Here is a 16,937-nt window from a genome sequence, read left to right as displayed (position 1 = left end):
TGTCAGGGTGTGTGTATGTGTGTGTGTGTGTGTGTGTGTGAGTATGTGTATGTGTGTGTGTGTGTGTGTGTGTGTGTGTGTATTTGCGCGCGCGCATGGCGTGTGTGTTTGTGTGTGTGTATTTGGGCGCACGCATGGCGTGTGTGTGTGTGTGTGTGTGTGTGTGTGTGTGTGTGTGTGTGCAAGTGTGTAAGTGTGTAGTTGCGCGCGCGCGCATGGCGTGTGTATGTGTATGTACGTGTGTGTGTGTGTGTATGTGTGTTTGTGAGTGTGTGATTGCGCGCGCATGGCGTGTGTGTGTGTGTGTGCTTGCGCACGCGCATGCTCTGTGTGTGTGTGTGTGTGTGTGTGTGTGTATATGTGTGTGTGTGTTTGCGAACGCACCTATAAGTAACAAAGACGTAAGACATGTTGCTGATATAAGAGTCTCGAAAGTACTGAACAAAATGTCGCCTGTCAAAAAACAGGTTTGTGCTATTTTATTATTTAGTGACAAGTTACCCTTAATAATAACAGTTAGCCTACCTGTTTGTAGGACAACAAGTTTCTGTAGCTTCACGGTGTTCATCTTTTGTGAAAATCTGAAAACCAATGAAAAGAATAAATTTTAAACAAAAAACGTGTCTTTGTGCCATTTTCTTCCTCTCTCTGTCTCTCTCTGTCTCTCTCTCTCTCTCTGTCTCTCTCTCTTTCTCTCTCTCTCTCTCCCCCTCTCTCCCTCTCTCTCTCTCTCTCTCTCTCTCTCTCTCTCTCTCTCTCTCTCTCTCTCTCTCTCTCTCTCTCTTTCGCTGTGTGTGTGTGTGTGTGTGTGTGTGCATGTGTGTGTGTGTGTGTTTAATTATAAATAATCAATTTTCCTACTGAGTTCGTTAGAAAATTCCTTCACCGTACAGGAAACGGGCATACTTGCAGACAGCTTGACAGTGTCATGTTAATTTTTGGTGACACCAACTGTTACTAGTTGCAGTGAGCAACTTGTGGGGTTGCCTTGAAACTTATGAAAGTCATGCTCCACACACGGCTGATTCCTTGACGAGGTGTGGGAGCTTGAGTACTTCTATCACCCCGAGAGCTATGCCAGCGGGAGTGTCAAAACTTCTGGTAGCGTCTCGCATGCTGGACAGGTCAACGGAGAGAGGTCAGACTAATATCAGCTAACTCTCCTCGAGTCATAAGGGGCATGAGAAGGATACTCATGTAAATAAAACCATGGGCAGACCGGACTCATCAGCCATGGCAGGCAACCGGTCTAGGAGAGGGACACTCTGAATTCAAACCATGGGCAGACCGGACTCATCAGCCATGGCAGGCAACCAGTCTAGGAGAAGGACACTCCGAATTCAAACCACCCCCCAACGAAGTCGGAGCGATGCTGACTGTGTTTCCGGACACAGTGTGGGAACCTAAACTAAGTTCATGGGAGACGAGCTCGCACGCCACCACTTTGGATTATGCCTCAGATTCAGACAGATATTTCGATATGGTATCGTTCCCGTGGACCTTTGCCAGGCGGGAGCGGTGCCGGACCCTCAGCCTCAAGGGGGTCCACCTCAGCGACTGGCGGCTCTGTTGACTCGGGAACCAGGGGAAGACAGAGTAGAGCGACTGGTCGAACTCAACATCCAGCGACAGCCATCAGGGTTGTGCAGTGGAATGCAGAAGGCGTCCAGAGAAAGAAACCAGAGCTACAGGCTTTTCTGAGAGACAACAACATCGACATTATCTGCATCCAGGAGACCCACCTGAAAGAAGACCGCAGATTCTTCGTCAGAGGTTATGACACCTTCCGACGGGACCGGCCGACCGGACACAAGGGTGGACAGGGGCGGATCAGTTGCTTTGTAAGGGGGGGGGGGGTGCACTTTGAATCGAAAGTGAATGTGATGGGCGCGAAGCGCCCAAATTTGCTAGGGGGGTCCGGGGGCATGCCCCCCCTGAAAAATTGTTGGCCCAAAGAAGCAAAATGGTGCCATCTGGTGCCATTTGAACTTAGAAATGGTCTAAGAAAAAAGAAAAAAAAGATCACTAAAGACTTGATTTTTTTTGATTTTTTTTGGCTGGAGGGGGGGTGCACCTGCACCCTCTGCACCCCCCCCCCCCCCTTCATCCGCCCCTGGTGTAGAACAGACACTTAGCCACAAAAAACACCTGGTTTTGAAATAAATTATTACCTCGATTCCGTTCAAAGGAGCTTTCCCCAAACACCGTTTTAACAATATCCAATTGATCTATGAGGTATGGGTCCATGCGACCCCGAGGCCCCCTATGAGGTACAGAGGATGTCTGTTTGCGGACAGGGGGCAAATTGAGAAGGGGGGGGGGGGGAGGACCGATACTGGAACCCCCAACCTTTGTACACATTGCTAACAGGAACCTGTGCACAAAATGTGTAATGCATCTCACGACAGATTATTTTTTCGGGGGGGGGGGGGGGGGGGGCGCATTCTTATGATTAGCCTAAGTCGCTTCCCGTCCTCGATTTAGACTTTTGAATTCAAAGTACACCCCTTTTACAAAGTAACTGATTCACCCAGGTGTGTGTGTATGTGCGTGTGTCTGTGTGCTTGTCTGTGTGTTTGTGTGAGTGTAGTGCGATTCAGAGACACCTACTGGACAGATCTTCATGAAACTCCGTCTCCAGTTGGAAATGTCCTCCCTGTTGTGGATGGTAGGAGCGGGGTTTTGGACAGGGAGGACATTTCCAACTTGAGACGGAGTTTGAGGTAACGTGATGCATTATAACTGAAATACACAATTAGTAGTGTCCCAATATGCAAGTGTGTTCGTATCATCAACTGATGATGTGTACGACCTCCCACAGTCCAATGCCGCGAATTGTTGTTACAGCCCCTGACTTTTTTATGTACGGAATCCGGTAGTCTTTTTGTTGTTGTTAAATAATTATATTGCCAAACGTTATGACATTTTGGGATAATTGAACGAGTTTCAATACACATTTGCTGAGCACCTGTGTGCTAAAAGGAAATGTCGCTTGTTTTTATCAAAACTCAATTAACTAATTTTCAATGTTTATTCGTGCAAACCGTCACACACACATGCGTGCCTCTATGAGTATGCGTGTGGCTGCTTTCGTAGTTCAGGCTAGATTACAAGTCAGCTGTGTTAGGGTGCAAGCGTTTTGATAATTTACCCCACACCAAATCCCCCCCCCCCCCCCCCACTTACACACCCCGATACCTGTCAAATTCCCTCAAAATGCATGAACAATTCCGTTACCTTAGATCATCACCAGAAAAAAATCCTCCGGATCCCAAAGATCAGGACGAAAACATAGCGAAACACTTTAGATATCAGATACCGACTTTATGTAATGCGCTTCAAAATCATATTTGAGAGAGAGAGAGAGAGAGAGAGAGAGAGAGAGAGAGAGAGAGAGACAGAGAGACAGAGAGACAGAGAGAGAGAGAGAGAGAGAGAAAGAGAGAGAGAATATGCATGTATTCCAATTGTAAATAGTCAGAAATATAGTTATTGACTGTGTACTTATTCTTATCGCTATGAGGGGCTGGTTTGCTTGTCAGTGTGTGTGTGTGTGTGTGTGTGTGTGTGTGTGTGTGTGTGTGTGTGTGTATGTGTGTGTGTGTGTGTGTGTGTGTGTGTGTCTGAGGTTATTGGAATTGTAAATCGCTTTGAGCTGTAAATCAGGACAGATGTTTATGAAACCAAGCTTGCAAACAAGTTTTGTGACCCCCACCCCTTCACCCGGATTCAAACACTTGGGTCAGTGCGCATGCTCTACGAACTGACCTGCTGGGCTCACAAATGATATATTTCTTCACTTTTTATCAGCCAAAATATGGGGTGGGGCGGGAAACATTTTTGAGTAAGAAAAAAGGAAACGTTTTTAAAAAAATTTTTTTTAAAGGTATTGTGAACAGTGAACGTATCTGTATTCAAATGTGGTTATAATTTGAGATGACATTTTGTGTTATAACGTTTTTATCACTAAATTAAAACAGTCTGGTTTTCTTCGCGTTTTCGATTTACACTCTTGATTTATAAATACTGACACTCATCTTACAAACTGTTTGATCCACCCTGGTGTGTGTGTGTGTGTGTGTGTGTGTGTGTGTGTGTGTGTGTGTGTGTGTGTGTGTGTGTGTGTGTGTGTGTGTGTGTGTTTGTGATTAGTGGGGTGGGCGGGTGGTGGAGGGGGGTGGTATTGGATCGGGGGAGGGAAGGGGGGGGGGGTGCACTAAAGGCACCAAGTGTTTGGGTGTATGTGTTTGTATTGCGATTCAGAGAAAACTACTATACAGATTTTTATGAAACTCTGCACACTTCTCCCTACCACCTGACCTACTGGGCTCCCAAATGAATGTTTTCATCAATTTTTGTCAGTCAAGATATGGGGGTGGGGGTGGTGCGGGGATAATTGTGGAGTAAGCAATAAGGAAACACCTTATGGTTTTCTTAGGTATTGCAACGGTATATAGTGAAGTTAGCTGTGTTCAAATTTGTTTATGATCTGTCGAGCCAATTTTGTGTTACAACGTTTTTGAGTGATAATTGAATGTGTACGCTCTCACCAATCCTGGATAATTTTCGGCATGCACATTGATAAGTACCGTATTATAATAAAGTGATAGTCTCCATTCTTTTATCTACACAAAGTAATGTTTTATTTATCTTTTCTAAAGATAAAAATGTCCGTTAGGATGACGTTACGAATTACAGTGTTTTCTGTAAGGTCATAATTATGTGTCCACCCGGTACCCCCCAAAACTGACAAAACTCTAATAAAAAAAATGAATAAGAAAACAACGTTTTTTTGTCTGTCTGCAGTTGTGGACATTATAGCTTAGAGAAACATGTGTTCAAAATGTGTAATGGATTTCATGTGCGATTTTTTTTCTTGGTTTCAGGAGAGGGGGGGGGGGGGGCGTATGCCTCTTAATCAGTCTCGGGCGCTCTGCGACCTCGATTTACACTCTTGAATTCTAAAAACACCCCCCTTACAAACTAACTGATCTACCCTGGTGTATATATATATATATGTGTGCGTGCGTGCGTGCGTGCGTGCGTGCGTGCGTGCGTGTGTGTGTGTGGTGTGCGATTCATAGAAATTTACTGGACAGATCTTCATGAAACTTTGCACACAAATGTTCCGACCCCCAACCCTTCACCCTGATTCAAACTCATGTATCACAAGTCCAGCGCTCTACCAACTGACCTACAGCGCTCCCAAATTATTTTTTTTATCATTGTTGTCAGTCAAGATATGGGGGTGGGGTTGGTACGGGAATAATTGTGAAGCAGACAATAAGGCAACAACTTATTTTGTTCACAGGTATTGTATCTGTATACAGTGAACTTAGCTGTGTTCAAGTTTAGTTATGTTCTGTCGAGCGAATTTTTTTTAAATACGTTTTTACTACTAAAGGAGTGATAATTTTATGTGTAGGCCCTCGAGAAACCTCGATCATTTTCTGAAAATGCACGTTGATAAGTACCGTTTTATGATAAAGTTATACTCTCCATTCATTTATCTACACAAACTAATGTTTCATTTATCATTTGTAGAGCTAAATATGTCAGTTGGGATCATGTTAAGAATCGCAGTGTTTTTCGCAAAATCGTACTTGACAACCCCCAGTAAAACAAATCTAAAAAAAAGGTTAATAAGACAACCACCTTTTTTCTTTGCACAGATGTGTCCATATTGCTTAGAGGAACCTGTGCACAAAATGTGTAATGTTTCTGTCGAGCGATTTGAACACACAAGTAACCCCTTAAAAGGCTGTGCAGCGGTATTATGAAGAGTATTTTGTTAACAATGCACACGCTTAAAAGACTGAACAGCAGAACGAGTATTAATTTTTGTCAACAATGCACACCCGAAGAACAAATTGCATTGCAGTATTTTGTCAACTATGTACACTCTTGAAAGACAAATTGTGCATTAGCATTTTGTCAACTATGCACAATCTTGAAGACAAATGGCACTGCAGTACTATGTCAATAATGCACAATCTGCGAGATCCTCATTGAACTGCAGGTTTGCACCATTTCCAAGAAAGAGTAGCTCCAAAACTGGAAAACTTGAGACAAAATCACAATAAGAAAGGGAGGGGTGGTGGTGGTGGGTGGGGGACGGGGATAATGAAGGATGGTGAAGGGGTTGGAGGGAGGGGGGTGATTGTGGTTGAAGGTTTGGACTGGAACTTTTTGCATTGTAGTTAAAGGTGTGCAACCTCTTGGTTTCTTTCAACCATGAGTAGTTAACGTAATGCCCAACAACATCTGACGCTGCATTTTCTGTCGTTTCTACTTTGGACGTAAGTGTGACTGAGCAGAGCTCGCAAAAATCTCGGTGTTTTTGGTATCTGAAAATCTGAAAATACCACTCAAACACGAGATTTTATGCGGTTAATAGTATAGCACTATTTTGAAATAAAACTGAAATGCATAATACAGGAAAGCATCACATACATGATACACTGAACAACACATTTTCTGTTGAACAATGCACACAATAAACAGAAAACGACAGCGCCTTTAAGAATCCATTGCAATTGGGTCAAAGACTTGGCTAATACCAGGAAGGCGGGCATCGTTCAGTTTCGGCCGAGGTCACGATGAAAGTGTGAAGTGCCGCTCTGATAATATGATTCATAAACAGAAATGATCGTCATTGAAGTTTCAACATCCTCTGTCTGTCTGTCTGTAACTGTCTGTCTGTAACCGTCTTTCTGTCTGTCTGTCTGTCTCTCTCACTGATAGCAAATATGGCTGTTGTTGTTGTTCGTTGTTGATGACTCGTGAAAGACAGTCCTTCCTGTGTATACGATTCGTCACATCACCTCCGATCTGGCAAGGCGTTTATATGGGAATAGACAATGTCTGTACTTGGACGAATACCAAAACTGAAGAGTATGGATGCTTCCTGTGTATACGATTCGTCACATCACCTCCGATCTGGCAAGGCGTTTATATGGGAATAGACAATATGTCTGTACTTGGACGAATACCAAAACTGAAGAGTATGGATGCTTCCTGTGTATACGATTCGTCACATCACCTCCGATCTGGCAAGGCGTTTATATGGGAATAGACAATATGTCTGTACTTGGACGAATAACAAAACTGAAGAGTATGGATGCTTCCTGTGTATACGATTCGTCACATCACCTCCGATCTGGCAAGGCGTTTATATGGGAATAGACAATATGTCTGTACTTGGACGAATACCAAAACTGAAGAGTATGGATGCTTCCTGTGTATACGATTCGTCACATCACCTCCGATCTGGCAAGGCGTTTATATGGGAATAGACAATGTCTGTACTTGGACGAATACCAAAACTGAAGAGTAGGAATACTTTCTGTGCAGATTGAGATGTTATCATTAAATACTTTCTTAAAAAGTAACTAGTGTCAATCTACGAAACACATTCATCCAAAACAGCCAACTCTCCGCTGTAAGCAGTCAGGATATTGATTTGTGCTACATGTGTAAGTGGAGGGGTGGTTTTATTCCATGAAAAAGCATGGGCATATCTGAGTTAGTAAGCTAAACTGGGTTTTTTATGGAAAGATATGTGCCCTTAACAGGGGCGGATTAGGGGGGTGGTTACAGGGGTTCCGGACCTCCCCCCCCCCCCCCTCGGCTGTAAAAAAAAAAAAATGTTTGTGAATTTTGTTGTTTTTGTCTGTAAAGCCGGGGGAAGTGTTAATTGTTTAATCAGTATCCTTTTTGTACAGTTTTAACTGCCAATCCTATGCGACATGTCTTTCTTCTAACCATACTAAACTTGGCCAAAAAAATTATTGCAACAAATTTCAAACCCAAATTAAAGCATTAATCCCCGTGTCATTTTATTAACACTTTATATGCCAGAGAAGGCCGTTTACCTAACCTTCAGGATCACCGTCTGGATTAAATATTTCTTTTACAGGGATCACGTGACCGCCGCTCAAGTAAGGGTACCCTCAAATTCGACCAGACAAAAACGGAAGAGCCGAATGAAAAATCGACAAAAAATCACAATAGGCAAAACGTTGCAACTTTTACATACGAGAAGAAAGTCAAACCAATTATCTACCCTGAACAGATTGTTTTGTTTTGCTACCTTGCGTATTTCGCGTGCTATGCTATTCCTACCGATGCAGGTGTCGATCGCAAGAGCGGTCAAAAACGGGACTTTTTTCGTCATGTTTTAGGGGTATCACGACAAAAAAATCTGCACTTTAGCAATGACTTAGTGGATTGCTTTGAAACTTTCAGAATATTTTACCAACATACTAGACATACTTCGAGCGAAATGATGGATTGTTACAGGTGTTTGTTGAAATGTTATGCAATTTTTCGAAAGAAGTTTTTAATCTCGTCGTAGGATTTTTCCCTTGGGTCCAAAAAATATATGACTTTGCATGTCTTTAGAAAAATGATTGATACACACACTGCTAAAGTTTTATGTGCGTGTCAGCACTGACGCAGATTTGCTGGACCAGTAAACACGCTACATATTTAAGCGATGATTCTGGTGCCACAGCGATGCCCAGCCAAGCGTGACCGTAGCATGTTTTAAGAGGCACGCAGCGATAACAGCTGTAAGCGCAAAACAGCGTGAACGTTCCATTTTTTCCTCATGAGTTTGCATGACTAGCAAATTAACGCCAGCAGCTACACGCAAATGAAACTTAGACAGAATATGTATCAATCATTTATCTGTAGATAAGCAAAGTCATGAATTTGTTGGACACAAGTGAACAATCCTATGACAAGTTTAACAACATTTTCCGAAACATTGCGTCACATCTGGATAAATAACCGAAACGATCCAAACTTTCGCACGAAGTATCTCTAGTATGTTGGTAAAATATTCGTAAAGTTTCAAAGCAATCCACCAAGTCATTGCGAAAATGTAGCGCTTTTTGACATGATACCCATAAAACTTGACGTAAAACGTTCCGTTTTTGACCGCTCTTGCGATCGACACCTGCATCAGTAGGAATAGCATGGCACGCGAAATACGCAAGGTAGCAAAACAAAATAATCTGTTCAAGGTAGATAATTGGTTTGACTTTCTTCTCGTATGTAAAAGTTGCAAAGTTTTGCCTATTGTGATTTTGTGTCGATTTTTCATTCGGCTCTTCCGTTTTTGTCTGGTCGATTTTGAGGGTACACTTACTTGAGCGGCGGTCACGTGATCCCTGTAAAAGAAATATTTAATCCAAAAGGTGATCCTGAAGGTTAAGTGAATGGCCTTCTTTGGCATATGCAGTTTTAATTAAATGACACAGGAATTAATGCTTTAATTTGGGTTTGAAATTTGTTGCAATAATTTTTTGGCCAACTTTATATGATGTCGGGAGCAGATATCATGGAAGATAAATTGCCATTATTTAATACTAACTTTAAAAGTAATAATGAGTGGCTGCTGACACCAGTTGATCATGTTTAAAATCAAGGATAAGCCACAAATTGTTTATTATGTGGCTAAAATTCTTCAGCTTCAGGGGGGCTTTGCCCCCCAGACCCCCCCCCCCCCCCCCACGGAACCCCACCTCTACCGACCCCTGGACCCCAGGTAGTAACCCCCCCCCCCCCCCCTCTGGCTTAACTGCTCCGCCCCTGCTTAATTGCTTTAAGCACAAATAGGAAGCAGTCTTTATTGATGTATTTCCTGCAATTCACACACTCGGTTCTGTGCTTAAAGGGCATTGGCTATGGGCGCATGAACTGAAAAAGTGTGAACAATGTGAGTTGCGATATATTTCTCGCTGCCTCCAATAGTCAACTTTGGTTGTCTCTGTCTCTGTCTTTCTCTCCGTCTGTCTGTCTCGGTCTTCATCTCTCCGCCGTGGTCTTTCTCTCTATTTCTCTCTCCATCTGCTTCTTCGAAGATTTTTGTCTGTCTGTCTTGTCTTCTCTGGGTCTTCTCTGGGTCTTCTCTGGGTCTTCTCTGGGTCTTCTCTGGGTCTTCTCTGGGTCTTCTCTGGGTCTTCTCTGGGTCTTCTCTGGGTCTTCTCTGGGTCTTCTCTGGGTCTGGGTCTGGGTCTGGGTCTTGTCTTGTCTGTCTCTCTCTCTCTCTCTCTCTCTCTCTCTCTCTCTCTCTCTCTCTCTCTCTCTCTCTCTCTCTCTCTCTCTCTCTCTCTCTCTAACCACATATTTATGCTCTTCATGCTTCATCATCATCATCATCATCATCATCATCATCATCATCGTCGTCATCGTCATCTTTATCATCACGTGCTGAATTTTTCTGACCTCCTTTTGTTGGTAAACTTTTAAACTTTTTAATCATGGTTATTCAAAAGTCGGTATCATAAACTCTGGTAGATTTCTCTTATTTTGTCACACTAGCTGCGGTAGTCTCGGTCTGCCAAGACTGAATTACGACCGAGACCGCAACCTGATAGGTCTCGCCGAAGTTCTTGACAACGTGGGATTTGAGACTAGATCTGTCTGGTCGAGACTGCATGTTGTGACGCGTTTTTTTTGTTTCGGAACAAGTGATGTCATTTTACAAAGATCATAGTAAACTGACTTCGAATTCGATTCTCTGGTAGGCAAAGATCTGTTGCACTGAAACGTAATGGTACTCGCTGTCGGTATACTGTTCATGTCTTGCTGATGTAAGTTAAGCATGTTCGCAGTAGCGGTAAATATTGCTATTTCATATGTTACGTGGACTTCCATTGGTCAATTGGGCAAAACTGAGCTCAGTGCAAAAGTGATATCGACGACATTTCCGTCGATATCAGTTTTGATATCGACGACCTCTTTGTTGCTTCCCCACTTCAAAAACAAAAACACCTACATTTAAAAACAAACAAATATATATGAAAATGTAATTATCCCAGAATTTAGTTGAGCAAGTGACTAAAGACTTTTTGAAAGGAAAGACATTTCAAAATACTGAAAAGTACAAGAAAAGATTGAACAAAAAGAAATAATAATCAGAGGGAGGGATATGGAACAGCCAAAACTAAGACAAATACTTTTGTTATTTCTTTACAGTAAATACAAAATGTCCAGAGAATTAGCAACATATCTAACATTGACTGACTGTGTGATGATATCTTCTGCTATTGGTCTGTTTCGACAGTGATTGTCGAGTGCATGGACGTTTGCATGTTTAGTTTTTCACAAAAAAACTTTGGCCACACCACACAGCACTCACAGAACACCAATGTAAATAAATGAAAGTATTTAATAGTTCCCAGTTGGGTGAAATATGGGGGTGACGATGGATGGAACAATGGAAGGGTTAACACGACAATATGAAGATGAACATAATGAACATGAGAAAGTACACAACAGTCAAAATAATGTCAACAAACGACATACGAGACAATCAGGATAGTCAAACACAAAGCACGTACGTCATAAAGGCCCTCCTCATTCCATAAATGATATCTATCGTAAGAAAGTACTTATCTACACGTTCGACGAATTCAGGGGGGGGGGGGGGGTGCGCCCTCGGGTCGACACCTGCGTCTCTGTCGCGGGGGTGAGAGAATCAGCCCAGTTGAGAGCTGTCACACGGCACACACTCTGCAGCGACGGCGCCGGTTCGATGTTGCTGCCCAACAGCAGCGTGGTTGCGCCGCTGTGACGTTACAAGATAGCTGCTCAAAACAGCGTAATGAAGCCTCGGAGAAGATCCAGAGGGGGCTGCTCACACAGCAGCGTGGGGGTGACGATGCGAGAGTCCAAACTGGCTGCTCAAGCAGCAGCGTGGTGGAGCCTCCTCCATGCTGTGAAGCTAGGGTTCGCACCTTCCCGTCCGGTCTGTCTTCGACAGTAAACACTGAAAGCCTAGAAGGCCCAAGTCAATAATCTCCCCAGAAATATAAGACATGTGACTTCCTCCTCCAATAGACACCATTATTAGGGATGAGGAGGAAGCACAATGACTAGACTTTGGTTTCCTTCTACCATATAATTTACCATTATAATGATTTCCTTTTAAACACTATGATGAACACTATTTACAACAACACAAAGACGAGACAAAACAGTACAACTGGTAACTAATGTAGGTTCCCCGTTCCCTGCCACCGGCCGCTAATTCACCTTCAGCAAAAACTGACAAAAGTCTATCCAATTAGACCAAGAAATTTGACTTACCTCACACAGGCTAATGAAAAACATCGCGCACTTTACGCAACCGACTTTAACAAAGTCCACAGTAGACGTACATTACTACTGAAAATAACTTCGAACTCAAACGACAATTCACACCCGAATTTCGAAGCCGTTCGAACAAACATCTGGTCTCGGCCGAGACAGAAAAAAGAATGCCTATGAATTTCTCAGTCAGCAACCAGGTAAACGGTGAACCCTACAAATAGCGCGCAGCTTACCGTGAACGTCCCGTGCAATGCGTGCAAAGCGTGCAAAGCGCGAATCACTGAGCTAAGCCCAGCTACCGGTCTTCCCACCTTGACACAGGTACCTGTCAGCAACGCCCGACCAAGGAACCTTATAACTACATACAACTGTCTGCGACAATGCCCCCCAGGTTAAGCATAGACATCTGTCTACACTGCAAAAGATCCCTATTCAACGCATGCCCGACTGAGGTAGTCGGCTCCCACGTTGCGACTACCGGGAATCACCCGCACGGTGAAACTGTAGGCTTGCAACAACAAACTCCAGCGCATGAGCCTGCTGTTCACCACCTTTGCTGTCTGCAGGTAACGCAGTGGTTGGTGATCTGTCTCCAACACAAACGTCTGTCCGTACAGAAATGGCTGGAACTTCTGGGTAGCCCATACAACGGCCAGACACTCACGTTCAATGGTGGAGTACTTGCTCTCCGGGGGGGACAACTTCCGGCTGGCGTAGGCGACAGGGTGGAACACGCCATCCTTTTCTTGCATAAGCACAGCTCCCAGTCCATGATCAGAGGCATCCGTCCGGAGCGTGAATGACTGCGACAGATCCGGCAGTTGCAAAACTGGCTTTGAGGTCAGCCTGGCTTTCAGAGCCCTGAATGCCTTCTCACACTCGGCTGTCCAAACCACGGTGTTGGGAGAATTCTTCTTTGTCAGATCAGAGAGCGGCAGAGCAATTGCAGAGAAATTTGGGATGAACTTCCGGTAGTATCCGGCTAGACCAAGGAACGCCCGAACTTGCTTCTTGGTCTCTGGAACCGGAGCCTCGTCAATTTTCTGCAGCTTGTTGTCCTCAGGTAAGATCTCACCCTTCCTCACCACGTGACCCAAGAAACTCAACTCCTCGAACCCAACGAAGCACTTCATCGGTCTGGCAGAGAGATTGGCCTGCTCAAGGCGCCGCAACACAGCCTCCAGCGCAGCCAAATGTTCCTTCCAGGTTTCGGTCGCCACCAGAATGTCGTCCATGAAGTTATGAACGTCGTTCCTCCCCAGCGGTTCCAGCAAAGCCCTCATCATACGGGAAAACACAGCCACGGCGTTCTTCAGTCCAAACGGCATGACTGTAAACTGGAACTGGCCTACCGGAGTGGTGAACGCAGTCATGGGACGGACGTCGTCTCGGATGGGTATCTGCCAATACCCCTTGGAAAGATCAAACTTGCTGAAGTAAGTCGCTCGACCCAAACCAGCGAACAGGTGTTCCACATCTGGGAGTGGTTCAGCATCGAAGACTGTCACATCATTCAGCCGCCTGTAATCCACACAAAAGCGAACCTTCCCATCCTTCTTGCGGATGAGCACAACAGGGGCGTTGTAGGGAGAAGCAGCCGGTTCGATAACACCCAACTTCTTCATGGCCTGCACCTCTTCCTTGATGGTCTCTACCTTGGCATAAGGTAAAGGGTACTGCTTCACTCGAACCGGTTTCGCGGATTCCACCGTCATGTCAAAAACGGCCAAAGGCGTCTGAAGGGGGACATCAGTAAGAACTCTTTCGTGCCTCTCCGCAATCTCCAACACCTGACGTCGTTGCTCGGCAGTCAGTGTAGCAGACAGGTTGATGTCCTTCACCGTTTCTTCGCCCTCCAAGCAGGGCAGGGGTAGTTCCCGATCAGGCGAAATCATCTCCTCAGTTTCTTCAACCACCGCCACCGCTACGGTGGGTATCCCATCTGAGGGGTCCGCAGTGTTTTGTCGGTCTCTGTACAACTTGAGAAGATTGGCATGGTACAGCTTCTCACGCCCGTAGATCCGAATCCTGTAGTCTGACTCGCCTTTCTTCTCCAAAACGTCGAACGGTCCCTGCCAACACAACTGCAGCTTGTTCTTCTTCTGCGGCAGCAGCAACAAAACCTTGTCTCCAGGCTGGAACTGTCTTCGCACTGTCTTCCGGTTGAACACCTCCGCGTGTTTCTGTGCAGCAGCTGACAGATTCTGACGCGCCAGTTTGCAGGTTTCCTCAATCCGGTTCCTCAAGTCAACCACATACTCAGAAGTCGTACGAACTTGTTCATCGACTTGCTCTTCCGTCCATAGATTGCGAAGAACAGACATGGGTCCTCGCACTGTCCTGCCGTATGGAAGCTCAAAGGGAGAGAATCCCAGACTCTCCTGTGGAACTTCACGATAAGCGAAGAGAAGTGCAGGAATGTAGCGATCCCACTGCTTCGGTTTCTCTTGAGCAAGCTTGCGTAGCATGGTCTTGAGTGTTCCGTTGTACCGTTCCACCAATCCGTTTCCTTGCGCATGGTACGGAGTAGTCGCTAAACCCTTGATGGCCAGCAAACGCTCCACTTCTTTCATCACCTCGGACATGAACTGGGTACCACGGTCTGTCAAAATCTCTGAGGGAATTCCTACTCGAGTCCAGACTGCCCACATCGCTTCTGCAACCTTCACAGCCTCAATCGACTTCAATGGAATGGCTTCCGGGTACCGAGTAGCGTAGTCCACAAACACCAAAATGTACCGGTTACCAGACTCAGAAGCAGGGATGATGGGACCCACCAGATCGATCGCCACCCGCTCGAACGGCGTATCGATGAGAGGCATCTTACCTAACGGTACCTTCTGTGGCTTATGAGAAACCTTCTGACACTGATCGCAAGACAACACAAAGCGACGTATGTCTGCGCACATACCTGGCCAAAAAAACTGCTGCCAAACTCGATCACGTGTCCTCTGGACACCCATGTGACCTCCCATAGGCGGTTCATGGGCCAACTTGATAACACCTAACCTCAACTGCTGGGGAACAACAACCTGAGTATAGACGCTACCACCACCGCGATACTCACGGTACAGAATCTTCTTCCAAACAAACCCAACTTCACCGGAGCGACCAGACGTTCTGACGTCCCGGCGATCTGCCGCCTCACGACAACTCTTCAAAGTCGGATCATTCCGCTGAAGGTCATGCAACTGCTCAGGGGTGACTGTTTCTAGCCCTGGAGCAGCAACATGTAACAAAGTCGGCTTCTTCCCTTCAGCGGCAGCCTGAGCACGAGTGACAACTGACACAACCTTGGACACAGCGTACACTGGAAGAACAATCGAGTCACCCAGCCGGGCGTGATTACCTACAATGAAATCAGCCACAGGTGTATCCATGACGATAGCCTCAACCTCACCAGTATAGAAAGGACAATCAACCTGAACCTTAATCACTGGATAGCGCCTCTTGATGTCTTTCTCAGCCATAGAAACCTCAAGATCCTGTCCTGTGAACTGAGACCTGGAAACTAATGAACTCTTCACGACACAAACCTGAGATCCAGTATCACGCAACCCCTCCACTGCAACACCATCCACTACAACCAGGCATCTCGGGTCGTAGTCTTGCTGGCTACAGGGAGTACACAAAGTGGGTACACTGACGGGCGGTAAAGACTTCTCAGGACCACTATTCACCGCTCCCGTCGACTTGCTCTTCTTGGGGCAATCTCTAGCCAAATGTTTGGGGGACTCACAGATGAAACACTTCCTACCGGATGTACCAACTGAGTTATCTCCACTTTTCTGCTTTTCACCAACGCCAGCCTTTCCACCCTGATCACGATCATGCTGAAAAAACTTCTTACTGTCACGGTGTGCTTCAAAATGAATCTCAGCGGACTTAACTGCTTCGGCTAACGTCTGAGGTTTTTTCTCCTTAACGTACGCGGCCATGTCCGCGCTCAGGGTCTGCAAGAACTGTTCCAGCAAAACCAACTGTTTCAGTTCTGTGATCTCGGAAAGCTCATGCCACTTAGTCAAATTCTCTTCAATGCGAGCACCGAACTGTCTGAACGTTTCATGTTCTTTTCTCTTGCAGGTTCTGAGACGACGGCGGTAGGTTTCGGCTGTGAGCTGATAGCGGCCTAACAACGCGACCTTCAAACCGTCATAGTCGTCTGCGCTATCATCATCCAGAGTGTTGTACACTTCTACAGCCCTACCCGACAACCTAGTCGAGACCCTAGTTGCCCATGTATTTCTCTTCCACTTGTACAAGGTAGCGACTCTCTCAAACCTTTTCAACCAGGTAGCTATGTTTTCTTTGCTCTCATCAAACATCGGTATGGAAGGCCGAAAACCACGAAGGTCACTAGACTCTTCTTCACCTGAGGAATCTCCCTCATTATCAGCTCCATCCCTACTTCCTCTCTTCACCCTCTTACTTTCCGACTCTTTCTGCAAGAGTTGCATGCGAAGGTCATGCTCTTCTCTTTCTTGTCTTTGTTTTTCTTCAAACATCTGAGTACGTTCATATGCGGCTTTCTCATCAGTCTCTCGCTGAGCTTGAACATACTTAACTCGCTCATCAGTCTCTCGACGCGCTACTTCTAGCTTGTCCTGATAAGCTTCCCTTTCCAGCTCTAGCTTGTCCTGATAAGCTTTCTCTTCCAGTTCTAGCTTGTCCTGATAAGCTTTCCTTTCTAGTTCAAGTTTTTCCTGTTTCTCATCTTCACGGGTCATCCGCTCGGCAATAAACTCAGGAATACTGGCAGATTTAACACCTAGCTCCTCAGCAAGTGAACGCCACCTAGCAATCCTATCCGAACTACTTTCCGTCCTAGACGCCAT

At 45.4% G+C, this 16,937-nt stretch overlaps 1 protein-coding gene across 1 annotated transcript; it reads right to left on the bottom strand.

The window, feature by feature from the left end:
* Positions 1 to 12,530: 12,530 nt before the first annotated feature.
* LOC138965518 (uncharacterized) lies at positions 12,531 to 16,937 on the bottom strand. The gene has a single exon (XM_070337701.1). It carries the CDS (start codon positions 16,935 to 16,937, stop codon positions 12,531 to 12,533), a length of 4,407 nt encoding a protein of 1,468 aa, XP_070193802.1.

This window comes from Littorina saxatilis, linkage group LG4, assembly GCF_037325665.1.
Source record: "Littorina saxatilis isolate snail1 linkage group LG4, US_GU_Lsax_2.0, whole genome shotgun sequence".
In the NCBI taxonomy this organism is placed as follows: Eukaryota; Metazoa; Mollusca; class Gastropoda; order Littorinimorpha; family Littorinidae; genus Littorina; species Littorina saxatilis.
The sequence above is the reverse complement of the archived record's forward strand: the minus strand, read 5'-3'. Positions and strand labels throughout refer to the sequence as shown.